Consider the following 27,134-nt stretch of genomic DNA (forward strand, 5'->3'; position numbering starts at 1 on the left):
TTTCTTCATCCTTTTTTGAAAAAATGAAAACACTTGTACCAAACTAGCAATAGTTTTCAATGGTATTTCACCCACGCCTCAGATTTTTTACTTTTGATGTATGAGTGCCATGTTCGTCTTTATACTAAGGACGTAAGCGACTAACTATTTGACAATTCGGAGAGATACAAAAATCGAGAACACTATAACAGCGAGGCTAGGTCAAAGATGAACGGAGAATCTTCGACCGAGGTGAGTAGTGTGACCAGGTTACGCCAGGGGAAATAACCAATTTTTCTGGATTTTTCCGCTAATATAAAAAAAATGGTTAAATTGACTGGAAGCATCTAACAAAATCTTCGTGAACACTTAACATAAACCCAAAAATTGAAATCTCTCAGTAACAATACAGATTACCAGTACTTTCTGTGATACTAAATATTTATATGAAACAGAACATTTATAACTCATAATTGTACATTATCTTTTGTAATTCTGTATTAGGCTAAGGAAATTGAACTGACAAGTTTTTATTTAATAAAATCTTAGGGGACTTTATTGCACACACGGCAGACTGGAAAAGTTAGAGGACCAAATTTTCAGGAAATTCTTTCGGACAGAAACTAGTTGATGTAGTTACCACATATGCCCTAGTGCAACACATGAAAGAGGCGGCTAGGCAAGCTCCGGACTCCGAATCATCCTTACGAGATCTCATAATGATCCATAATGAGTATGACCTCACAAATCTCCATTTTATGCCACCACCAGGTAAACCTGATTGCGTAATTCTAGTCTTTAATTTCCACATCGTCTTCAATAACGAGGATTTGTTAGCCCAGGTCAGACAAAATGTCTGGAAAGCTAATATACAAGATATTATACACTCAGTACCCTCAGTATATTGGTCCATAAAACTATAGTCCTTCGCTGAAACGACTTGTGATGTATTCAGAAATTTGGGGTCCAAGAAGCTCTTCAAAGTGTTTCCGTTTGGTGGTTCTCACTGTTCTCTGTAAGATGAAAAGAAAGTGGGGTGGATTAGGTCCCTGGGTACTGACGGGGCAAAATCTCAAGATTAATAAGCACTTAATATTTGTGTATCGACCCTCCGCAAGTCTAGAAGATTGTGTGAAGAAAAACTTGTCAAGGAGTCCATAGAATACCCTAAACGCTTGCATTCATACACAAACCAAGAGACTAAAGGGAAAGAAAATATTTCAAAATCGTGAGGAGACACTAGTACTGCATCACTAGTGAAGAACGATTATGGCAGAGGTTAGGTATTCTCCAATTAGTTAAGCAATGTATATACCCTAGAGATGTCCTCCTTTTTCATTTCAAACAAACTCATCCCCTACACTTACTGGACACTGTTACCATGAAAGAACTCAATGTCTTTGGTCTGCTAAATGAGCTTGATATAGGGAAATCCATGAGACTCGATGAAATACATCCTAGGTTACTAAGGAAATTAACAAATTGTGTCGCAACCCAAGGTCGATTGCCAAAAGACTGTAAGAGTACTATATGAAGTCCTATCTTGAAAAGAGATACGACACACAAATCGGCTCTTAAGCCTGACCAGTGTGGTTGGTAAAATTTCAGAAGAGATTTTTCAGAAGTTGTTTAAATATCTCGACGAAGACAGGAATCTTTCTGAAAAACAGCATGGTTTTAGGACAGGTTATTCATGTCCCACTAACTTAGTGGTAGCTCGCGGATGTCGGTGCGCGCTTAAAGACCAAAAGTTACCTATAGACATGGACTACATTGACCTCAGTAAAGCTTTTGACAAAGTTCTCCGCAACCGGCTCTTATATAAGTTATGTGATATCGGTATTGAAGGTGATATACTATTGTGGACAAAGGACTTCCCAGTTGAGCGTCAACAGAGAGCATGGGTGAACTGAAATCTGTCTAGCTGGGAAACTGTGCTTAGCAGAGTGCCCCAAGGTACAGTTTGGGGGCCAATGTTGTTCCGCCTATATGTAAATGACCTTTCTCGCCTCCTGTCATCATCAGTCTTCTTATATGCTGACGATGTCAAGATTTGGGGAGCGGTAAAAAGTAAAAGTGATAGTTTAGAGCTTCAAAATGACCTGAAGTAATTATCTGACTGATCTCAAATTTGGCAGTAGCTTATAAATGCTTACAAGTGCGCTTTGATGCATATTGGACATCAAGGTACAGATATATACACGGTGAATAACAGTGAGCTGCTTGTTGTCCCGACATACAACGACTCGGGAGTCATCCCTAGCAAAAACCTAAAAACTTCTATACACTGCCCTGAGACAGCCATATGGAACCTTTAGACATGTCGATGCTAAAATTTTTTGATTTTGGATAGTGTTCGTTCGACCTGAACTCTAGTACCGCATACAAGCAGATAGCTTCTGACCAAAAAGAGGCAGTGAGCATCTAGGAAAGCTTCGAAAAACCACAGCAAAGCTGATCCCCGGAATTACAAAGCTCCCGTGTGATGCTTGACTGACTAAACTAAACCTAATCCCATTGTTATATAGAAGAACCAGAGGTAGAACTTGTTCGATTCCTAATAAAAAACAGTAGAATGTTAATCGTTATGATTGCAAAAAATTATATTGATGAGAGGATTTAGGAGGACACAAAAAATTCCACAAGCTCAGAGCAAATTACTTTTCAGCCGACTATCGACTCTCCCGTCGAATCATCAGCAAATGGAATTCATTAACTGAACACGTGGTTGAGGCTCCATCTGTCGGCGCATTCAAAGGAAAGTTGATTTAAGATCAAGTATATTATACAATTTAGTTATACTATACAAGTTAGCGGCATTATAATAGAGTAAATAGGCTGTAGTGGCTCCACTTGAGGACTCAATAAAAAGCGTAATATTCATAGTATACATCGAGAAATGATCACGAGCAAACCACGAAACTAGGAATCTCTGGAAAAATGTCTCATCTCATTATGCGACTCCTCACTTACTGGCATCCATGGCCCCACAACAGGTCACTTAACTCAAGACCGCCGGGCTAGTTCACGAACCCTTAACCTATAGTTATCAAGTCAAAATACAGCATTGCGCATACCTACCTTTAATCAATCCACGATCTCTTAGTATCAGAGACATGAAAGGCGATGTAGCTCCAGTGTTTTCAGATGAAAAGGGCCAACAGTTCCAATGAACCAATTATGGTCGGAAATATATTCTAAACGGTTATATTGTATGACCAAAGCTGCTACCAACAAAATCGAAGTGAAAGATGGAGTGAACACAGATTTATTAGGCTTCAATGATGAGGAAATTTTAGTTTACACCATTTCTCGCGTATTATGTACAGTTACTGTATATAAATAGTTAACAGTGAATGCACATATAATTACGTGTACACTGTTACACAACTAAAAATATCAAGATCATAAAGATTAGGGAATTTTTCTGTCATCAAAAGACTCACACTTTACAATTCTTTATATCAAGGGATTTTAGGTATGTTTACTTAGCAATAATTGAGCTTTCAGGTTAGGGGTATTGTACTTTGCACATGTTAAGCGGCAATTCGGCATTGTCGACACTGTTTCTAGTTCATCATGGTTCCAAGCCCATACATAGTCTTTTTTGATACCTTCACTCACAATGGACAAACCCAAGTAAATCTCTCGAAAAATTTTAAATTATTTCCATTAGGAAAGTGTAGATTGTGTCCGGTTTAAGAGTGGCATTGAGTTGGTGAAGATCTGCATCTTACCATTCGGTTCTGTAGTCGAGAGTAACTTATCTGATGAACCGCTTTTGGGGTAAGTCTGATATTCAAATTTGCAACTGACGAAACAGAGCTACCAATCCTGCATCCTTTGATATAACGGTTTACAGCAACAGTCAAACAAATTGTATTGTATTACAAAGTGTTGCTAAGTGAGTATTGTTTATTTCCTTATACTTATCTTCACAGATACTTTTTCAGTGAAAAAACAGGGATCAATACCATCTACTTTAAAAAACCCATTCAGTCGAACTTTTTACTCTTTCGTGGAATGTACTCAACACTGACGATTGCCCTATTCGGCTTACCCACTATGTCTCTATCTGTTCAGTCACTGACCCCAGCCACAAACCTTTCGATACCTCCGCCTACAATGGGCTTAACAATTGGGGCTGTGGAAACAAGTATGTGGAAAATTAATCTCTCAAACTTTAGCTACCTCTGGGTTTTATGCTCCAAACAAAATTCCTGAAATTCAGACGGAACAAAAGGTATGATTTTAATTCTCTTGGTATTTCGTTGTAAATTTTTCTCTGGGAGCTAATAAGAGTCTCGTCTTTTTTTGAGATTGTTTCGCTTACACTTGACTTCTTAATTCCGGTTTTTTTAATAGTCTGAAGAGTTGTTTGGTGTTGCCTGCAGTCGCTGCCTTTTCCGTTATTTTTGCTTTCGTTGCCCACCACTGCTCACGATCATTCCGTAGACCTTAGGTTAGCCTAGGTCTGATTTGCTTTCGCTCTTCATCGTGTTCAGAGCCTAGTGGGATGAGTTTACGAGAACCTATCAGTGTAATAGACTTGAAAGAAATCCATTGGTTTTTTGGAACCTTCTGGTTTAAATTACTAATAGATGTTACTGTTGTTTCCACAGCTGTTCGTATATCCTTCCAAGCAACATCTGGGTGAGCGGTTCCTACACCGTATTTATGGGACTTAAATGGCTTCCCCTGTGGCCTGGTTAGGATCTTTCATTTAGTTGTTTTGACTGTCGCCGTCTTCACCGTATCCCAGGATTTCTTAGTAGAGCTACCTAGACTTCCATGACACGACTGGACTTTGTTTCTATTATTTAAAAGCTTAGCTATTGCTCCGAAATTACCCAGCAATATTTGTTGCAAAATATTTTAAATTAGTACCAACCAATTAATTATTATCCACGTTATGTCTGGAGAGCAATTAACTGGCACTGAAACCCTGGATCCGACAACATGTAGTGAGAACATAAAAATTGGTAATATGTATTTATTTAACCATCAAAATAAATCGAAATGATAAATGAATACGTTCATTTGTTTGTTGATTTTACTCACAATTGATGATTAGTCAACAATTATCGTATATAGGGGAAATATATAGGACTACTACTGAAATCAAAGCTATTTATTTATTTATTTATTTAAACACATAAATATTGGTACAAGGAAGCACCAGATACATATGCGCCTCACAAATCTCATTCGATTTGTGTGAGGGTTGTGATACTGCCCGGGGGCCCAGACTGAAGCAGGTGGTTTTCTTAGGGGGCCACACTCCGAGCCTTTGACCTAAAGGTCTGATCCACAAGGCAGTGGAGCATCGTGAGGAGGTGCAGTCCCATGGTAGCCGGTGACCAACGGTTGATTCGTACGCCATTTGTTCCCTCAGGATCCTGGAGCCCATGTGCACCATTGGTTTGAAATCAGGGTTTTCCAACTCCCCTAGGTGGACTCGCCTTGTCCACCAACCCGGTTAAAGCTCCGGACATTCGCTTTTCATCCTCTCAATTTCGTAAGCAACAGTAATGCCACGAGAAGGCAGTGAGTAGGACTTCCCTGACAGAGGCTATATATTCGCTGGCTATGTGAGAGTATTTCGAGAGGGAGAGTGGACTCACATATTGGTACAAAAGGGCACCAGATACATATGCGCCCCACTCTCGGCCGTACCAGGGCATTTGGGGGCAGATCAAAGCTATAAACTCCATAGAGTTAGTGGAGAGAGTATCGCCTCTAATAAGCATCATACGGAAATAGATCAATGCTTTACTGAATAAACCATCACACTAAAACAAACAGGTTTCTCATTTTCAACGGTTCTAAAGCTTTTCAGAAATATAGTTTTTCCTAAGATATTCTGCATATAGGGCATAACTGCATTGTCGGTTTACGCATATGATCTTTTGCTTATTGTGACAACTGTCATGAAGTCTCATAAGCACTTAGTATTTTGTGGCCCTCGAGGGTATTTGTAATCTTGTAGAACATGTGAAGAGCAAGTGGGCGAGTCATAGTAAGTCTTTTAAAATTCACTTAGATAGTAAATAATGATTCGTAGGGCTAAGATTTGAATATTTAGACTACTAAATCTCAGCTAGAAGTGGATCTCGAATGTTGTTGCTATCGTGGTTGTTTACCTTGATTTGTCACAGCAGTCGAAAAAGAAGCCTATCAAGTGGCGACTCATAAGTTTAAATGGATACTGGGCGATGTAGTGGTTGGATTTTTAACTCTCCAGGGTAAAGTTAAAAATACCACATTTTATAGCGTTTTTTGCCGTTGAGCGACTGAAACTTAAATGTGGGTCCGTACACAAAGCTTTTAACTCGACTTCCTTATCATGATTTTCCTGTTCACATCCTATGCTATTTTTTGCGTTAGACAATTTTTTCTGGGTTTTGTAGGTAATGAAATTCCTCTGGACATATTTCACGTTTCCATTCTGCAGTTCAGCGTTATTTTCATTCATTTGGTCTGACTTTTTATTTCAGCCTGATGTTTCGAGTAATTGGCAACAGTGTAGTGTCCAAACACCTTCAGATAGTTATATGAAGTCTCAGACCCTAAATGTTTGTTCACTACAACCTGAAAGTGGTCAGTCTTCCGTCCTTCCTGTTACAGAGACTGAACTAGAAGAGAAAGCAGATGATTCTAAGTCACTGAATACAGAAACTGCTGGTATTTATGAAGATGGTGAAATACAAGTAAGTTTTGGTAAGCCGTTACTTTTATGACTCGGTGATTTTCAAGTAGTACTTTATGGTATATGGTTTGTTTGATAGGCAAACAGTCATATTAGTGTACAGATGTGCAAGACGGAATTGTCGGTCTTGAATTTTGCGTCATGTAGTCATACAGTACTTCATTTGCATTTCTTGACTCATTCATCTTATGACACATCCATAATATTCCTTTCCTTTTATCGATATAGGACAATGTATTTAGGTGCGAAAGATCAGTCTCTCTAAAATATATTGGAGTAATTACCTGTATAGAGTTTGGGTACGATATTCTAGTTTCTCGGAATGTTGCTAAACATTTGCATTCATTTGAATATCTTAGACATCTTGGTTACAATCCTTCCTGGCATGTGTGGACATCAATGAAACAGTATAAAAGGAATGTTCTCGTAGCCACCGACTTGTTGGTTGCTCTATGTAATAGATTTTCTGCTTTTTTGTACTTGATCTGTTCAGTTCCGTTCTTAATTTATATACTACTACCAACACCGAATTAACTACTATGAATCCGGTGTTGATCTTGTTGTGCTAATCAGAGAGGTATGGCAACTTGGACCGTCGAAGTCAAGGATATTTCAAATATAGGAACGTATTGGGTCAATTTTTATCCTTTAAGCCTTAAAATAAGACCATTCTCATCGACTTCACGTTACTTTTTGATTTGAAGTCTGCATATAACCTTATCATTCTGGAGTTTCTGTAGCAATACTTAATTTTGTAGTGTGCGGAATAACTACTTTACTTAAACTTATGGAATTTTGTAAGTGCTTGAGGGAGTTTCATTTGTAGCGTTGGCGTTTTCTCTTTGTTGTTTTAGACGGTTCTGTTAATTTCTTAACCGGGAATTCACCGTCATTCTTAGAAAGTCCCGAGTGACTTGTAATGCTTTAGAAGTTACAGTTTTAAATGTATGCAGATTTAGTTGGATCGATAGTTACCGTTCGAGAAGCATACTTGATTCTTTTGAAGCATTTGATCTGAATAACTATCGTTCAAAATGTTTCGTTCAAGATTCAATGTATCCTCGTATATTACTGGTTGGCTTCCCGTTTACTTCACATATTTTTTCCACAAAAATCATGTTTTTACCTGGATCAATCAAAATATATTTTAGCTGTTATTGGATATAGTTATTGCTTTCGAACTATTAGCACACCATGCCCTTAAGCAAGGTTTATGAAGCTTTCTGGTCCTTTCTTTATTTTATCTGCTGTTGTAGGAAGCTAGCCCTTGCAAGCTGGGGCATTCAAGTCACCGTGTTCGACATTCTAATGGTATCTTGTCAGTGCATTCAGTGCTCACCTACACTTCCTGTTAAGCTGACAGCTAAATAATTAATTGCAACGATATATATATATATATATATATATATATATATATATATATATATATATATATATATATATATATATGCATTGGAATTTAAATTGTCAGATAAGGTTTGTGTGCAATAGCATGAGTTACGTTTATTGCACTGACTAAATACTACCTGAGCTTTATGATCACAGTAGCTAGATCAAGTTTCAGCCATACTATATATATTCTGTGCAAATACCATTATAAATTTAATGTTTTTCTGCTTTTGTTGTCTAGTGTATAACCACCAAATTTATTACACACACTTTCGTTTATTCTATTTATAGGACGTCGATTATGAGGAAATCTCATCAAATGAAGAACTGTTTTCCGAAATCGAAGATGGTGAAAATTTAGAGGTATTGGTTCGTATATTTTATGTACTTTCTGATTCAAATTAGTGTTATGAGTTCGTTGTTCGATACCTTAGATTGTAATAAAATTCTTTGAAGTGAAAAATGGAATTTCACTGAAAAGGACTTTTATTTTAACGAAATATATTCATTAAAATATATTTCTCGTTAACGCAAGTCTAAAAACAAATTTGTTAAAATGGTTAGTGTTACTTCAAAAAGATATTCCAGAAAGGGATATTGGCATTCTTCTATAAATGTGGAGAGTATTTAATGTAAAATCCAGTGAAAATAGTGAATGTTATGTGCATTAAAAACTGCAGTCAGCATTAATAACCTGTTGGGTAAAGATGTGGATTCATTTTAAGGATAATCTTTCCTAAATCTTGAAAATTAGGAGACAGTCGTCTTAATGATCTTGGTAAACTCTCGATAACATCTCACTATTGTCATACCAAGTACATCCAGGTATGCAGATAAATCGATTCCAGAAGTGACTGATTTTTCACACCCGTAATATACTATAGTAGAACGGTATATTTTTGCTTTCATCCTCAAACCTTAAGACCATATAATTTGTTGACCAAATTGTTTCAGATTGGTGATCAACAGTCAGATATTGAAGAAGTTAATGAAATCGAATCTCAAATTTCGTCCTGTCAGTGGCGCTTCAATCCATTTGATTTAATCAACCAGTATACTACCGTATTTTCATGCGAATTCCATCGGATTGCAGATCCAACACTAACCTTATTCCAGGTAAACAACAGTGCTGTGTTGTCATTTCATTCTATTCCAATATTTTTTAAATGTTAGTTTATTAACCTAGGTACTTCATTGACCACCAGTTTATAAACTGATGGTTGACTTCTGTTAAACCAATTATTATAGGTTACCTCGTGATTTATACAGTATGAATGACCCATAACAATTTATTCTTATTATCTTAATGTGCTAACTGGTTTGTTTCCATTCATAAATGGGCAAAAGGACTTTTTATCATTTAAAGCATATTCTGGTCTGGAAGTGCTGTTTAGAAGTTAAAGTAGGTTGCTAGTTGCATTGCGCGATAACATGTGCCTCACAACTGTACTTTTAAAAGTTCCTTTCACTCATATACGTTTGTTATGAAGCAGAATATTGCTCATGATATGTAGGTAGAAAATCATCCTAAACCTGTAGTTTTATATTGTACATGTTTTCACTAGCTACACTGTTGGCTATTAGAACGTGGATCATCAAGTAAAGATCAGTTGTTTTCGGAAAGTGAAGAAATGTTTCATCAGAATTCCAGTGAAAATGAAGTTGGTTTGAACATAAATTTACTACCTCCTCCAGATGATTGGGCTGATGCAAGTCAATCTGCAGAATTTCTAGTTGAAATGGCGAAAAAATATTGTTCAGGATCAACTACAGGCTTTCATGAAGAGTAGGTGATATATTTTAACCGGGTTTCTTGATGTTTATTATCATATATTTATTTGTATATTCCCATCTACTGTTTACGTTTGTGAAGTTGTGTTCTGTGCTTGTATACGTGTTGTACCATAAAGTATTGTCTATTTCGAAACAAGGATTTCTTCAGTATGAGAACTAACTGGTGACATTTGGTACTTATTTTATGTTGGAATTCGCACTTCACACACATAGCGAGTCATGAGTCAAAGTAGTAAGCAAACTTCCGACCACTATTCTTGACTTTCGCTGTTATGATTGAAGGTGTACGAATAAGACTACATGATGTATAGAATGTATAAAAACGGTAAAACACAGGATTTTTTGTTAGTACTATAGGAGGAGGTATTGCAGTCTTCATTTTGTTTTTCTTGCTACATAATAAACAGTTGTACGGTGCAATTAAACTTCGTCACCTAAATATAATTTATTTCTCTTGTAGATATTTATCAGTTGATCCAGTTTATTCTACATCCGCTTTAATGAACCATGTTAGTCTTGTGTATGAACTATTGTTTGTTGAATGTTCTGCAGTCAGTCTTATTTTTAATTTGCTGTCTTAATACAAAGCTCACATAGTGTTACATGAAGTAGCCCAATTGATTTCATTATGAATAATTCTGAACTTATAAGGGGTGTAAGTGGTTTGAGGTAAATTTATATCTGGTTAGCTAAAGTAGGGGAACAGTCGTGATCAGCTAGTTTAACAGAATCATTTTCTCCTGGTTATATTTTATGACCCATACAAATTGAAACTCATTGTTAGTGAGTAGACAGGAGTTCTAGATAGTTGTTTATGCCTGCGTGATAAGTATGTTGATGGTTTGCGCTTGGTTTTTTATTACATTAAGTTGCAATCTCAGTGTTTTTTAGATGTTTATAATTGCTTTAGCTTCCGCAACTAGATATAAATGATAGTTTCGAAATGCTTGCTCTTCTGTATCTTTCTTGAATGGAAGTGATATTTCTTAGAAAACAAAGAGAATGTTTTTGCTGGTAGTTTTCATCTGTAATGAACTTTAATGACTCTGTGTTAGTATTGTCATATCTCAACGTTTTAAGAACATTTATAATGTAAGCATACTGTGTGTAACACTGTTTGTCACTCATCCGCTTGTTTATTGTTTAGTCAACGGTGCACAACTAGGCGAAACGTTTAGGTCTTAGTTTGCTTAGTCATCGGTGGTAACGGTGACTTAAACGGTTAAAATGCTTAACTCTCAAACATTAGGCGAAAAGTTTGAATGTTTTCGCACCTACTTTAGTTTAGGTAACCTGGTGGTATCATTATCTATGATACAATGTTTGACTGCAAACCAACCAGGTAAAGGAACTTACACTTGGTGGTTATGGATTTTCTCTTATTAATCGTTGTTTTGTCGTGTATATAGGCTTTTTATTAGACTGGATTAAGTTAGTATCTTATATGATATCAAGTGATAACAAATATTGTGTTGATAACTGATTTATTTCAGATGGGTTGATGCGTTGGATACTATTGGTACGCATTTGGCTGAAAGTTTAGCTTTTCTTTATTGCACAGATCGGAATTTGTATCAGAGTATGTTTTATTTTGATTAGATAATTTAATAACGACAATTTTATTTATTTAAACACAAATATTGGTACAAAGGGGCACCAGATATATGCGCCACACAAATCTCATTTGATTTGTGTGAGGGTTGTGATACTGTCCGGGTGCCCAAACCGAAGCAGTGGTTTTCTTAGGGGGCCACACTCCGAGCTTTTGACCTAAAGGTCTGATCCACAAGGCAGTGGAGCATCGTGAGGAGGTGCAGTCCCATGGTAGCCGGTGACCAACGGTTGATTCGTACGCCATTTGTTCCCTCAGGATCCTGGAGCCCATGTGCACCATTGGTTTGAAATCAGGGTTTTCCAACTCCCCTAGGTGGACTCGCCTTGTCCACCAACCTGGTTAAAGCTCCGGACATTCGCTTTTCATCCTCTCAATTTCGTAAGCAACAGTAATGCCACGAGAAGGCAGTGAGTAGGACTTCCCTGGTAGAGGCTATACACACGTGGCCATGTGAGAGTATTTCGAGAGGAAAGTGGACTCTCCCCACTCTCGGCCGTATTTAGGGCATTTGGGGGCTAATAACGACAAAACTTTAATTATTTGGAAATGTTCAAATTTCTTGTTAGTTTTAATAGCCACAATTGCTGTACAGTAGCTTACACAATGACGCACTTGTACTTTGAGTCAAATCGATATATTCTTTGCGTGATTAAAAAGAATCATGCTTCAGTTATTCTTACTGCATCTGATTTGCTTACTACTAAATGACACAAAGCACTACTTAGCAATTGGGAATTTAAAAAAATGGCAGCAGTAGTGCCATCGGAGGATATGTTCAAACTTTGTGAATCATGGAATAATGACTAAACTTCAGAGTATAATTCGTTGAACTATCAAACCAACCTTGTTGTCTACTGTTGTCCAGCCAAACAATTCCTATTGATTATGAGAATTGAAACGTTTCCTGACTTCATTAGCTTAGTTTTAGTTTAAAGAAAAAGGACTTCTTTTTCTAAAATCACTAATTATTATAGTTATGTTTTGTATAGGTCTGCATATACCCTTTCTCTCTTTTTCTTTACTAGGTATCATTGAAACGCTTCAATTATGGGTTTATACAGGTTTAAATATGAATTTGGCTTTAAGTCAACCGAATACATCATACATTGTTAAACATATTACGGCTGGTGTAAATCTAGCTGGTCTTGTAACTAGTGTAATTAATTCAGAAATAGCAAATGCATTACTCTATCCAGTTTCCACAGAAAATGGTAATGATATAAGTTTTGCGCAGATAGAAGATTTACAAGTTAGTAATTTTAACATGAATTTTAAATTGTTATATGTAACTGTTCTCATTCCCATCCATATACATATTTGATTTTGACAAACCAATGGGAAATAAATACATTTGTAAGTAATATGTCTTGCTAAATGAACTCTCGATTCGTTTTCTTAGCCGGTTCTGAAATCCCCAGCTACTTCCATACGACAAGAAGATGCGAAGCGCCAATAGAAGCTATATTCCATGGTTGGTTTATGTACGGAAAACGAGGGTATTTTTTCTGTTTCAGACAACTAGGGCTTTTGGGATCCTCTGGAACCATACTAACTATATTAGTATTAGTATTAAAAGCGTGGCGCTTGATTTTCTAGATGTTTTTGCAAAGATTCTATTCAACACTGGTTAGATAACAAGTTTCCTGGGGTTTATAGACTTCTAGAGACTTTTTGATGGATACTTTTGGGACTCCTCCTACAGTAACTTCCAAAAATTAAGGTGACGAATAAGTTTGTGAAGTACATTGAAGGAGACATATCATCATCGTTTTTTATATCTATCCATCTTCAGAAAATCTTAGTAATACAGAAAAGCACTTGAACGATACATATTTTTTCCGAATATGAGTAAACTGGGCTTGTTATTCCGACAAACAGTCATCTTATGTTTATTTCACTTTATTATTCACTTTATTATTCTTTGTATAATTCTCTTTAGTTTATTGTACTAGTCTCTGTATTTTTACCAAATACTTGTTGACTGATAGATTTCTTTCTTATTTTATTTTATACTTCCATTTGTTTGTCAGAATTTTGAGCTGTATACTTTTTAATTGTTTCTATTTCTGGCAAAGTATTGTTTTAAATTGAGAATATACCTGATTTGAAGATCAGAATAATTAGTATTTAATTGTAGACGAATCAGCTAAATGGCTGTTAGGGCATGAAAATGTTCTTAATTGTGATTTTGACTGGCAGTGTACTATTTAACGTACTGTCGAAGTAGCAACGCTTTATGAAATAATATTCAGATATTTTTTTGTTTTATTTGTTTTTTGCTGGTTCACTAAACTATTCGATAATTCGTCATAATTGCAGGTTCAACATTTACTCTTAAATCTTTTGGAATCTCCTTTGATTACAACACCCTTAAGACTTACTATCTGTCGTGCTTTGGATCAAACTACACGATTACCTATTGGGTTAAATGCCTTTTTGGGGATAACACAAATAAATTCAGACCGAAAGAGTGATGCTAAAAAAAATTTGTACAGCTCCGACTTTAAATCCCGTAAAACCGAAACAAATTCTGATGATACAGATCACTGTTATACAATTAAAACAAATGATGAAAATAGTGAGCAATGTAGTGATCAAATGAAATGCAATGAGTCCATTAAAAAGCAACATGTCATCAATAACAGTGATGATGTGGAAATGTTCGATAGAAATTTATCGCCCAATAAAATTCAATCACCTTATCAACGTTTCATTTTTATTGTCAGCTGTAGTAAAGTAAGGCTTATATATTTATACTTATTTCAACTTATTATTGTGGTCATATGATTGATTGATTTATAAATGTATGACTGACTGACATAATCTTGATTATTATAAATGATTCACTGTATATCATATTCAAATGTGTGTCCCTCCTACTCAAGTTTACTCAAACTAATTTCCTTATTTTAATACGCTTCAAATAAGGGTGGTATATTTACTTAGATTGATGGCTTAGTGATTATAATGTTCGACCTTCAGTCACTAGGTCACAGGTTTGAATCCCGATCCACCTTCTTCGGTTTCTGCTTCAGGATGATATTATTAACTTACACACATAGAATGTGACTGAAAGCCGAATACATGAAATAAAAAATTTGTTAAGTTTCAGCATAAAGTCTTTCATAATCGTTATAACTGTAAATTGTATATACTTTTCTTGAGTCACTTTTCTACTTGCTAAATAAGCGATGTTTAACCTTCACGTACTGTTTTAACAATATTGTTTCTCTATAATTTCTATTCTCTTATCCCAATATGTTAATTTTCTTTAGAACTCTCGTACAACTGCTGCATATGAAAGACTATTAAATAAAGTACATACTTATGAACTCTTACTGGAGTTTCCAAAGTTAGTAAACCGGTGAGTTTTCAGTGTCTTTTATGATTCTAATTGAATATTCATAAATCAGTAATGTGACGACACTGTTTCAGTGTCGGTTAAAGCTAAATAAAATTAAATATTGTTATATTGACGTATGCTGTAATGAGCCCACTCAGGAATTACTCAGATATATTCTGTAGATTCTCATTCTAATTAAAGATAATTTTCACCGTGGGCTGAGAAAAAAAACACGGTCTTCCAAAACTAAGGGGCATTGAAATTTGTTCCGTTCTAGTTTTGACCTCGTATTTGGTGTGTTTTTACTACTACAAATGGAATGGAGATCATAATTTTTAAGTCTTTTAAGGTAAATTATACTATTTGGTCACTAATTTGGAATCTCATCTTCCATATTTTTCAACTTCACTCCAACATAATGAGGAATAAATAAACCTGGTGGTTAGGTCTTGCTTATATTAGCCGATAAATAGTTTACGAAAATCTATATCTTATATTTGGTCACCTATTAAATGACTTCTAATGTTTCATTGTTTTGTTTTAAATATTTTGTATATGTATCAATCACAGAAGGAATGACTCTGGTTATCAGTTTTTATCTCTTTTAATATCTTCGCTGGCATTTTAGTAGTTAAGCGCATTTTTATTGTTTTCAGTTTACAAAAAATCACTGAACAACAATTATCTGGAAATTATGACAGCTTGTTTAAAATTTTGGAATTACAACAAATTTTAATCAACCATTTAGGAAAACTGAAACATATTTTTCAAAATGCCGAGCAAATCATAGTAAGTCAGTTATTATTGTACATTACTGTATTGTATTAATTTCTTATCACTATCAGTCTGTGTTATTACTGTATCTGATGAACACTGTACTATGGGTTCTTTTGTCAATTTATTTTAAGATATGGTGAACCTATAACATTATTATATAAACCTTATGTCGTATACACATCTACTTTAATAACATACTTATCAGACTATATAAACCAAATGATCGGATACATGTTTTAAACTATAATCTACAGGTTCTGTAGTGAACGAGAACACAAGTGGGGACAATTATATGCATTCGAATACAAAAATACAGAGCATCTTAGTAAAATCTGAGAACCATACAGTAAATTCTTCATTTGCAAAATGCCCATCAATTGTCTCATACTTCACTGTTCCTTCTTTTCCACACCAATCATTCTCTATTTTCGTTTTCTTCTCTTAAATCTTAACCTTCTGCCTCCAGGCATTTCTTTTCCACTAATGATACATACTACTTATATCTATCGACATCGGTAGCGTACACCACAATGTTATACATAAGTAATGATGAAGATATTTAGCAATCTAGATCTTTCCAAATGAGACTGGGTTTTCAAATTATGATGTAGTAGTATAATATACGATAAAAAACGATCACTATGATGTTGGTATAACATTTTAGACCTACGATTAATTAAATGTTAATAAAACTATTCATTTCTCTGTCTTTCTTAGTGTTGTATTATTACGGTCAATAGTTTGTAAGGATTTTACCTAAGTAATGCAAAATTTTATCTTTGAGATCTTTGAAGCCCCAGTATGGATGATTTCAAATTCATTGCTTCGAATAATGAATTTTTGGGAAAATTAAATGTTATCTTTAAGGAACTCCCTTAGTTAGGTGTTTGATGGCGATCTGTAAGCCCAGTTTCTTCTGAGTAGTTTTTGAGTAATCTTATTTGCTCAAATACTATTTAACTGAAGATGGATAGTGGCTAACTATTTAACTGATTTATATTTTCTTCTCGAGTCATATCTTCGATACCCAATCTTCTCTATTGACACATACTATTACTATCCATATTATTTTAGCATTTACCCTGATAATTTAATCTCTTTGTGCTAATGGGGTGTTACAACATGAACCGATGCAAAATCCTCTCGGGTTCTACGTTGCGTATGACTAAGTGATTCATTGTTAATTTCGTTTGTTTTTCTTAAACCATACTTCCTATGTTGTATTTTCCTTTGATCCTTCTTCTTCTTCTTCTTACTATTATTATTATTATTATTATTATTATTATTATCAACAGATTGTTTTGCTTCTCATCCTCCTAACGTTTTATCACTGTGCTTTTTTTAATGTGTCAGCTTATAGTGATTCAGCTTCGTTTTGGAATCAAGTTCGCTTGTGATCTGCCGACAAATAAAGTAGTTAGTTTATTTAAATGTTTGGCTGAAATAGGTTGTTGGGATGACCCTGCATTTTTCTCGCAAGCGACATAACAAGCTCAGGGGTCATCAAGGAGCATTTCAACCAATCAGCGATTAGTTAGAAGTTATGTGAAGTTATGTTACTAAAATAACGAAAATGGAAAAGTCACATGTGGAGATCCTGATTGGCTGATTAATGCACTGCTACTATGTTTAGCAGTATTCTAGAATTTTCGGCAAAACTCAAGGACTCTTAAATTACTATAAAATCCCTATATTTTCTGCACATGAATGAACCCTGTAGTAAAGTGCTTCCCACACACTTTGTGCCTTTTCTCTGGTCTTCAAGTCGGTGTATAGTTCTAGCTCGGGGGTACGGAACTAGCTTAGGGAAGCGAATATAGCGTTCACAATCGGCCAGACGTAACATAGGTACAAATTAAATGTATGATTGTTATGATTTCTCAGTTATTACATGAAAGGGATCGAATATATATATTTTTTAGTGTGAATTATATTAAGTTTTTTCTAATAAAGTGTTGTCATGTCAGTACAGTATCATATTATCCGTATATATATCTTAATTTTAATTGTAGGCAAATCCGAGATATTCTCTCCCATGTCCATTATTGTTAAATGGTAACAAATGTATCTCTCACAATCCATACGCAGATTTATGTGCCATGCTGGACTCTTGGCAAGTTTACTGTTTCATTCAGAGCACTTTTCGTTTTTTATTTTGTTTGTAAAAATCATAAGTGTAGTAGTAATAATAAGAGCAAAATATGTGAACAGATGGATTTTTAATATACATTTACTTCAAGCTGAACATTTAAAACTATTTAGCTTATATTCTTAGCTCGCAATTCATTTCACTTTGTTAGCCTTGAAATTTAGTAAACTCTTACATCTCAGTCTTGTCACTACATACAAGTAGCTGAACAATAAAGTTTTCAATTATGGCACTGAATGTAAACAAGTTTGGATTGTAGAAAAATAGTACTTCGATCTTGAATACATATGCTTTAGAGAAGAATAAAATTACTACTATGAAACCTGAATGTACAGTTCTCAGCTGGTTAGCTTTTAATATTTAGGACTAATCCCCATCCGCTCCACCAGTATTATTTCTTTTTAAACACTCAACTACGATAATTTCCATTATTTGTTTTCTAAAACAATCGAGGGTTAATACAAGTTATGCTTAGGGAGTCAGTTTGATTAAGTTGTCACATGAAGTTAGTGTCTACAAATAACCTTATCCAAAATCTGTTTTTTTATTGCGCGCGTAAAGTTGGATTCGGCATTCTGAAACTGACTTTTAGTTCTTGATTCTCAAGTATGTTTCAAACTCTCTACAAATACGCACATACTTCATATTGTATCACCGTCGTAAACCTTTTGTGTTTTCCTTCGCATTTGTTGAAGGATTAGAGGATATTTTTGTTATGGGTCCTTTGGATTCAATGTCCGAGACAAGTAGTAGGAGATATACGTTTCATCATATATATATAACAAATAAAACAATTCATGATGAGAAATATGCTTTTATGTTGATAGTTTCTTTTGAATCTTCATATATCCTCATTTTTATTCTTTTAGTGATCTGATTAATTCTTTGACCAGTTTGCTGAATCAACTCACTAACATCCATGAAGATTTCTTGCAAGAAAATGAATTAGATAGTCAGTATGAAATAAATCTGTCATGTTTAGTCAATCAAATTCAAGCATCAATTCATGAATTATTAGACACTTTATGTTGTCATTCTTCTGGTCTGTTGTTTTTAGCTTTTCGACCAGAATCAACTAGTCCACTAATTAAGGCTTGTCTACAAACATTCTCCAATATCATGTTAAAGGATACCATGAATAACAGTAAAATAGTTGCATCAAATTATTTAATATTCGGTTTGGAGTTGATTTACAAAATTGAGGCTTTACGATATTTAGATTTACTGATTGATTGGACAAGAAGGAAAGGTTTGTTTATGTTGAATTTATTATAATTACTTAAATATTTGTATAACTAAATGTATATGGATTTATTTAGTATAAATACCAGTCGTACTGTTGTTTATGTTGAGCGTTGTAAGATTTCTAAACTCTCAGGTTACGGATCTGAGTCCCGTTTCATATATAATTCGGACTGGGGGTTTGAGTGATGCCATCATTAGCCTTTGCAGTAAAATGTTTTTATGATAAATTCAAGCAGAAAGTTTTATATTTATTTGTTGAGTTTCATCATCTTATTGATATGTTCACCATTACATGTTGAAATGTGTGAGTTAATCACAATATATAGTTCTAGATAATCGGTAATACAGTTCGAAAAATCACAATATCACAGTTAAATTCAGTTTCTATTTTTCATCAAATCTTCGGCTTAGTGTATCTTTCAGTGATTCTCATCCTACGATCTCCTCTAATTCTTTTTAGCTACGTATTTAATATTTATCTGTCTACTATAAATCAAACAATCATTTTTTATTCGCTATTTCTCATCTCGTTGATTTCCTTCTTTATTGTTCTGCTTGAGTCTATTTGAATTAGTTTATGTTTGTGTTATAATGCGAAATATAGCGTATTGCGATAGGACTACGCGAAATTCTACCGATTGACCAAATTCAGATATCCTAGTTCGACCCCAATACTGTTCCCCAACTCCAATAAATCAGAACACAGCCGTTAAATGAGAATTGTTTATGGGGTCAGCAGCAGAACAAAAATGGTTTACAGACAAGGCATATTTATACAGTTACGATGACTATTAACAGTAACCAATGGAAAGGAAGGACACGTGAAGGTTATAATTAGGACGACTCAAAATTGACCAATAGGGAAACGACACATGAAAGTCATAGTTAGGACACTGTAAATAATGGCCAATAGGAAATAACATGCGAATTATGTGAAGAGTCTGAAAACATACCATTTTACATTCGAGATAATTTTTGGGATATTCTTGTGAATATCCTAACACCTCCCCTTGGAAAAAATTAATAGCGACGCAATCGTGGGTTTACCTGAAAGTTCTTTGGTTTTCTTCGTTTGCGCTTTGACCTCCTTCGAGGTAACGACGAAGAACCTGAAGAATGTTCTGCTTGGTTAGACGACTCAGTTGCCTCCGTTGTAGGCATCGGCGGAAGTTGAAAAGTATCTAGCAGTAAGTCGAGGGGAACCCGGTTAATAATTCCAACTTTTTCTTTGGCATCTCTTGTCCGTAGTTGATTATGATGCCTGGTCCAGATTTCTTGGTTTACTCTGACCTCATACATGACCTTCCCCTGTCTCTTTGCGACTTCACCCTCTATCCATCTATCATACCCATGTCTATAGTCCCGAACATACACTTTCGCACCAACTTTGTAGGGAATTCTAGTGTTCTGCATTCGAGGATTCTGCCGGGTTACTCGCCTGGGTGCCATCGCACTATGGACTGTTCGTAGCCTCCAACCAGGCTGGAGGAGTTCGATGAATCGATTTTGGAGGTCTGCAGCATGCTGTTGTGTAGTAGCAGGAGTTTTTACTTGATTACAGATAGTGCTGATAGGTAGATTGGCAAGACCAAGTTCTTCGAACCAATCTAAACCCAGAAGATTGAGAGGGGATTTGGTGATGTAGCACGTACCCTTGAAGGTTGTACCTCTGAACGAAATACAGCAATTAAGTTCACCATGAAGGCGGAGATGACCACCACATGCACTAACGGCTGTCTGCGAAGATGGTTTGATGGGAGGTTGACCCAAGGTTCGCCAAGTTTCTTTTGACAGAATAGTGATATCTGATGCAGTGTCCAACTGCAATCGAACTGGCTGACCATTGATTGAGAGGGTTAGAAATTTGCGTCGCGTGGCGGCATGAGTGTGAAAGACTGCTGCTAAACTCCTTGATGAGGGAAGCTGCTTTTTAGTATAACGACGTTGCGTCTGTGCATTTCGACGACTATTGGGTCGATGGGATTGACAAAAACCGCTTTTGTGACCAACTTTATGACAGCGATCGCACACCTGCTGTTTGAATGGACAAAATTTCACATAATGCCAGGCTCCACAGTGCCAACATGGAGAGGGGGGCTTCTTGTGAACCGGTCTGGAGTGATTAGAGAAAGAAGGAGCACTGGCTTTCGTAGGACCACAGGTTGTTGATCTCGGAGATTTGTTCTGACGTTGGACAGCGTGAACTTCGCAACCACCCTGGCCCCCAGATTGGACCAAAGTGGTGTCACGCTGCAGGTTGACAATGCGTTGATACTCGTCGGCGATTGCATTAAGTGTCAGCGTAGGGTCTTGTTCAAGGCGGTTCAGCAATCGAGTTCTGATGTCGGAGAATTTGGGTGACTGAAGACTACATATGAATACGAGGGATTTGAATTGGTCGTCGGTAAGGGATTTGAGCTTGAACCGTTCGCACTCACGGTTGACAATGCCAACATGGGTTAAGAAGTCATCGGACTCGTTCATGACCAGTTTTAAACAGCGATAACGCGTATTGAAAAGTGAATGATGGTCACCAAAAAGTTGACTGAGAGTTTGAACAGTGGCATCGAAGGAACGGTCTCGTGGGTTCTGCGGTAGAATGTAGTTGCAATACTTATCAAGCTCTGATGGACCAAGTTTTCGAAGGAGAAGACGCACCTTCCACGAATCATCTCTGTCAGCAAGGTCGACTTTAAAAAGATCTTCATAACGTCTGAACCAGGTATCAAATGTAATATTGGCATCAGGATCATAAAGAAACTCTGAAATACCACTAGTAATACCGTCGACTGATTGAGGGATTGTTGGTGTACATGAGACTCGAGAAGAGATCTGCGTCTGAGTAAGCATCTCCATCAGCTTCAGCTGTTGCTTGAACAATTCTTCTAATTTAACTGGATCCATAGCTAGTCAGCAACTTGTTTGCAAAATCTCCGTCGCCAAATTGTTGTAATGCGAAATATAGCGTATTGCGATAGGACTACGCGAAATTCTACCGATTGACCAAATTCAGATATCCTAGTTCGACCCCAATACTGTTCCCCAACTCCAATAAATCAGAACACAGCCGTTAAATGAGAATTGTTTATGGGGTCAGCAGCAGAACAAAAATGGTTTACAGACAAGGCATATTTATACAGTTACGATGACTATTAACAGTAACCAATGGAAAGGAAGGACACGTGAAGGTTATAATTAGGACGACTCAAAATTGACCAATAGGGAAACGACACATGAAAGTCATAGTTAGGACACTGTAAATAATGGCCAATAGGAAATAACATGCGAATTATGTGAAGAGTCTGAAAACATACCATTTACATTCGAGATAATTTTTGGGATATTCTTGTGAATATCCTAACAGTTTGTACTTAATTTTACGATTCATATGATTGACTGTTTTTGTCTAGGATTAAGGATGTGTTGATATTTCTCGTGACAGACGAGTATTATTGTTTAAAAAGAAGATTATTTGCATCACTTTGAAAGGACTCACTATTATATATATTTATAATTTTGTCTACAGTCATAATCATATTTTGCATCTGGATTAGTAGGGTTATAACTACAAATCATAAAACGTTTGTGAGCTGTATTTTATTATCGTACTCATTGAAATGTAGTCTTTGGACTGAAATAGTTTACCTGCATGCCAATTTGTAAACATCATTGCAACATGAAATTTCGCATATTGTCTATCAGGCCAAGTTATCTCAGTCCTCATCTTTTGAAACCATTTTAGTACTTTTTATTTCTATCATATTAAAATAAATTTTATTATCAAATACAATTTTTTCTTGAGGTATGACAGGTGTTTATTCCTTTATTACACAACTTCAATCAGAGACTAATATTGCTGCTGATCTACGAGCCAATGAAATCAATATTCGTGATGCTTTATTCGGATTAACCCGGTTAACATTGAATTCTATTGGACAACTTTCTAATTTTATGGATATAGATTCAATCAATGGTGGTTCCGTGGATAATAATCATTTGTTTAATGTAGAAAATATAAAAGAATATGTACTTACAACTCTTACTACTGCAGCGCCTATATGGATTGCTGATGTGGTCGCTATGGATGATTATTTTGCTCCATTATTAATGATAATAGAAGCTTTTTCCGAACAAGATTTAGATGTAAAATGTGCAGGGAACAGTACAGTTAATAAATCAGTGACGAAAAATGAAAAACTGAGAAGTTCAAGTGATAATATAAAACCTAATAGTAAGCTACTTGACATTCTGTATGAAGGTCCTATTGAGTATACTAAATCTTGTTATTTTCCATATAGCTGCATGTGAGTTGTTAAATTCACTACATACAGTAGTACGCTTTCGTTGTGTAACTAATCATTTACTATCTGAATCTAAATTCATTTTGATCTGTATGCTGGTTGTTTATCATAATCTTCATATATCTTTGTTAGCGGGATATAGATTAGATTGTGTTGATCCAATCAATTCCATTGATTGTTTCAACCAAGGATTGAAGGCTATAGTTGACAGCTCAGAATCGGTTGTATTATCTCATCTATTCCACTAAATCTGTAGATTTAATATTATCCTCCACTTTTGTATCCTTAAAATTTATTTTTTTCCTCTCAAATCATATTGTCTATAGCTAAGTGTTTTTTACTATCACTGACACTCTTACTACTTCTATTACTGTCTCGTTAATTTCATCCTGTTGTACTTGTGCCAATGTACATATGTGCCTAATCCTACGTTTCTTTTGATCAACTGGTTGATTGTTGTGTATACATATAATCGTATTTCAATGTTGAATACTAGAGTATTCTTGTCTTCTTTAAAAAAATCTTTTCTATTCATTCGGATGGCTTAAATATCAAGATTCGATTATGCCTGCATATAATGGGTTATGATAATCTATTCAATTAGTGTTTTGATTTTCAATAAAAGTTATTAATTAATCTTTATTCAAGAGATTTTATATATTGATGCCAATTTTTTTAATCACTACATAAATTACTAAATAACTAACTATTTTTGGTTGAAAACTTGTTTCACATTAGTATGACAATCATGCTAAGGGTAATATTTAAAACGAACTCAGTTATATGTTTTTATTCTCATATTAGTGTTCGTTTTATCTATGACCGATTTTAGCAATGTTTTTCTGCTTTATGGTTTAATTTATACATCATGTTTAGTTTTGCTTTTTTCTTCTAAATATTTTTTATCGTTACATTTTATTCTTTATTACTAGCTCAATCGAATGCTGAACAGTCACCGACAAACGATCAGATTGAAGCGACAAATGTATTAAGCTCAAAAGCAACAATTCGTAATCTTCTCTCTGGACCAATACATTTGAATAGTTTAGTGAATACATTGGTTATCACTGTATTACGTCATAGTGAGAATGTGTTCTACTTAGATCGTTATGGACCTCGTTTAGCTCAGTTGATTACTCGTAAGCTGTTCTACTAAATAGTTATCTATCCTTGTGTTTATTTTCATATCTATACTTACAGTATGACTTTGCCATTCTTCAGTTTAACAAGAAAGTTTCCCACGCTAGTATTTCGTATGTATCGAGTTGGGCTTGAGCGAAGTTCCTCTAGGTTTGAATTTCTCTTAGTGAGAGTAGGGTTGTGAGATATCACGTCATTTTAAGGTTCAAACAGTTTTCATTAGTTGAAGTTAAAGCAGTGTGTTTCATCGTCAAAAATTAATGTAACTCCAAAATCTAGTATACAAGTATGTATATATTTGTACTTGTTATATTGTTTACAGTGTCATCACTATTACTGTGGGTTAAATTTAAACGGAATCCAGGTCACGACTACCTGCATCTTTTAAACTCTTGAATTGTCAATATGTCTTAACGTCAATTAAGCTTGTAGCAAGGTATCTCATATTGTCTTAGTTCATTTAATATTTCGAAATTTCGTCTTATTTTCATAATATCTATTCACATTCCGTTCTTACCTTTTTCAAAGGAAATCTATCAGGATCGTTTAGGGAAGCATTTCTATGTGGAGTTTGTGTACATTTGTTTAATGTTTGCCTACTGATTTTTATAATTAGGATTTCATGGGGTGTTTTTAGTTACTTGTGGGAGGAAATATAATAATGCCAAATTACAACTACATACTGAAGCTGGTCCCTCCAGCTTCAAGTAATCTACTGACCTTATTTAAGGAATTTATTTATAGAAATCACAGCGTATAATGACAGCCATAGAAAAATCAAAATACTAATATAAAACATTTTAAATCTTTGTTAGTACATATTGCATCAGCTGATAATTTTAACTAGAAACGCTGGTGTATACAATACACTTTAGGGAATGTATCAAGCATATTGTTAACTTATTATTTTTCAAGTCTGGTGCAAAATACCATGTAAACTCTTTATTTACTCATATTTTCATACCTTATTTCATCATCATAATCAACTAAAAACCTGACACATATGTGCATAGGTTCAAGTTACCATACCTCATTCGTAGTACACCAAGACAAATCCCAGAGTAGTAGAAGTAATGGCAGTATCATCAAACAATGTTTTTTAAAAATCTTTTTTAGCTTCCCAGCAAATTGAAAGTATACAAGATATTCCACCTATTGATGTATTAGCTCAAATGACTTCATTTACACGAACAGTTGGTAGTTACATACATTGGCTTCGTGATGGACCATCTCGTTCTCATGTAACTGGTATTTTGAATATACCATCAGATTCTCTACTTTCTCCTGAATCTTGTTCATGGTTAATTAAACAGTTACAAACAATGACTAGTGAATTTAATGATGCATTAGATACAATTCTAGGTCTTGAAGTTGCTGATGATCTTCTTGCAGCTCCAAATAATGTTTTCACATCACAAATTAATTATTCTGGGCGTCGACAACCAACTTCTCATCTTTCAGCTGGTCGATTTATACCACCTAGTATTTTGTTAATACTACGTTTATTACGTACAAGCATACTAGGCTCCAATCACTCATCAACCTTTAATCGTTTATCAGATAGTTCTTATTCAGAACAACAAATTATTCTATCTCGTACTCAAGTGCTTATTGAAATTTTTAGTATGAATGGGTTGAATACATTTATTACATTAATTCAAGTAAGTTCATGGATTTCGAGTAATTTCTACTGCCCTACTTTTATTATTTTTCGTAAAAAAGAGGTAGCTGACTGAACAAGAACAAGTAGAAGTTTTGAACTTGAACGTTTGTAAATCTAGTGAACATGATTGATGTGATTATTATATAATAATAGTTAGCTGATTGAGATGATAATAACACGCTAAAAGAAATAGACGGGAATGACATATGGAAACAAACATTTCAAAATATGTTGATAACATTTTCATCTTTAGAAGTTTTTACTATTCAAGTGATTGGTTTAATTTGCGGTGTACCGAAAGAAATATTGTAGTATATTGTGGATAAATAAATATTATTTATTTCTGATATTTTTCAGTTTACCATATTAATCTTTACCGAGTTTGTTGAAATTATGGCTTAATAAATGGTTTTAGTTAATCTAATATCATAGTACAAACATTCAATCTTAATTCATTTGTATTGATTGTTTGAATGTTCCCACTGGCATTCAGAACTGGTATTGATCAGTCTCTCATTGGCATATATGGTTAATCGTAATATCTTCTGAGTTTATTAACTAAGGCATTTTTCTTGGTAGACTCATTTACTAAGCAGATATTTATGTACTTGATTTTCTAGCCACATTTGAAGTACAAGGGCTAATGATACATCTCGGTTACAAGTTTTAACTCTAAATAGAAATATAGCGATTGGCTTTACTGATTAATTAGTTAAATACTAATAGGTAGGATCACCGAAAGCATAGTATATTGATAGTGTATCCCACAGTTTAATTTTCTTAATTGTGCGTGTGTGTGTTAGCCTACGAATCTCTTCAAAATTCATGATCGTAAACTGAAAAAAATTCAGTATACTTAATAATTAATACTAATTATTTGGACTGTAAAATAGTTTCTTTATTTCCGCTCCAAATCTGATAAAAAAATCACCTTTCCAAGTTAATGTTATGACAATAGTTCCTTTGATGTATCATTCAAGAACTATTAATTGTTTAGCAGTGGAATCCAGGACGCGCGTTTCGTCCTATT

At 35.0% G+C, this 27,134-nt stretch overlaps 1 protein-coding gene across 1 annotated transcript in view; it reads left to right on the forward strand.

The window, feature by feature from the left end:
* Positions 1-3,558: 3,558 nt before the first annotated feature.
* Smp_153720 (hypothetical protein) overlaps positions 3,559-27,134 on the forward strand; it is a gene marked incomplete at both ends in the record, with an annotated part of 48,619 nt that continues 25,043 nt past the window's right edge. Inside the window, 16 exons of the mRNA XM_018790837.1 lie at positions 3,559-3,618; positions 3,656-3,765; positions 3,803-3,883; positions 3,921-4,135; positions 4,167-4,222; positions 6,477-6,689; positions 8,369-8,440; positions 9,032-9,193; positions 9,643-9,863; positions 11,365-11,450; positions 12,512-12,735; positions 13,806-14,146; positions 18,625-19,004; positions 22,845-23,231; positions 24,234-24,440; positions 25,558-26,102. Of these exons, the coding sequence (XP_018645856.1) occupies positions 3,559-3,618; positions 3,656-3,765; positions 3,803-3,883; positions 3,921-4,135; positions 4,167-4,222; positions 6,477-6,689; positions 8,369-8,440; positions 9,032-9,193; positions 9,643-9,863; positions 11,365-11,450; positions 12,512-12,735; positions 13,806-14,146; positions 18,625-19,004; positions 22,845-23,231; positions 24,234-24,440; positions 25,558-26,102 (3,360 nt within the window). The remainder of the gene's footprint in view (positions 3,619-3,655; positions 3,766-3,802; positions 3,884-3,920; positions 4,136-4,166; positions 4,223-6,476; positions 6,690-8,368; positions 8,441-9,031; positions 9,194-9,642; positions 9,864-11,364; positions 11,451-12,511; positions 12,736-13,805; positions 14,147-18,624; positions 19,005-22,844; positions 23,232-24,233; positions 24,441-25,557; positions 26,103-27,134) is intronic.

The sequence above is a fragment of the Schistosoma mansoni genome (assembly GCF_000237925.1).
Source record: "Schistosoma mansoni, WGS project CABG00000000 data, supercontig 0013, strain Puerto Rico, whole genome shotgun sequence".
In the NCBI taxonomy this organism is placed as follows: domain Eukaryota; kingdom Metazoa; phylum Platyhelminthes; class Trematoda; order Strigeidida; family Schistosomatidae; genus Schistosoma; species Schistosoma mansoni.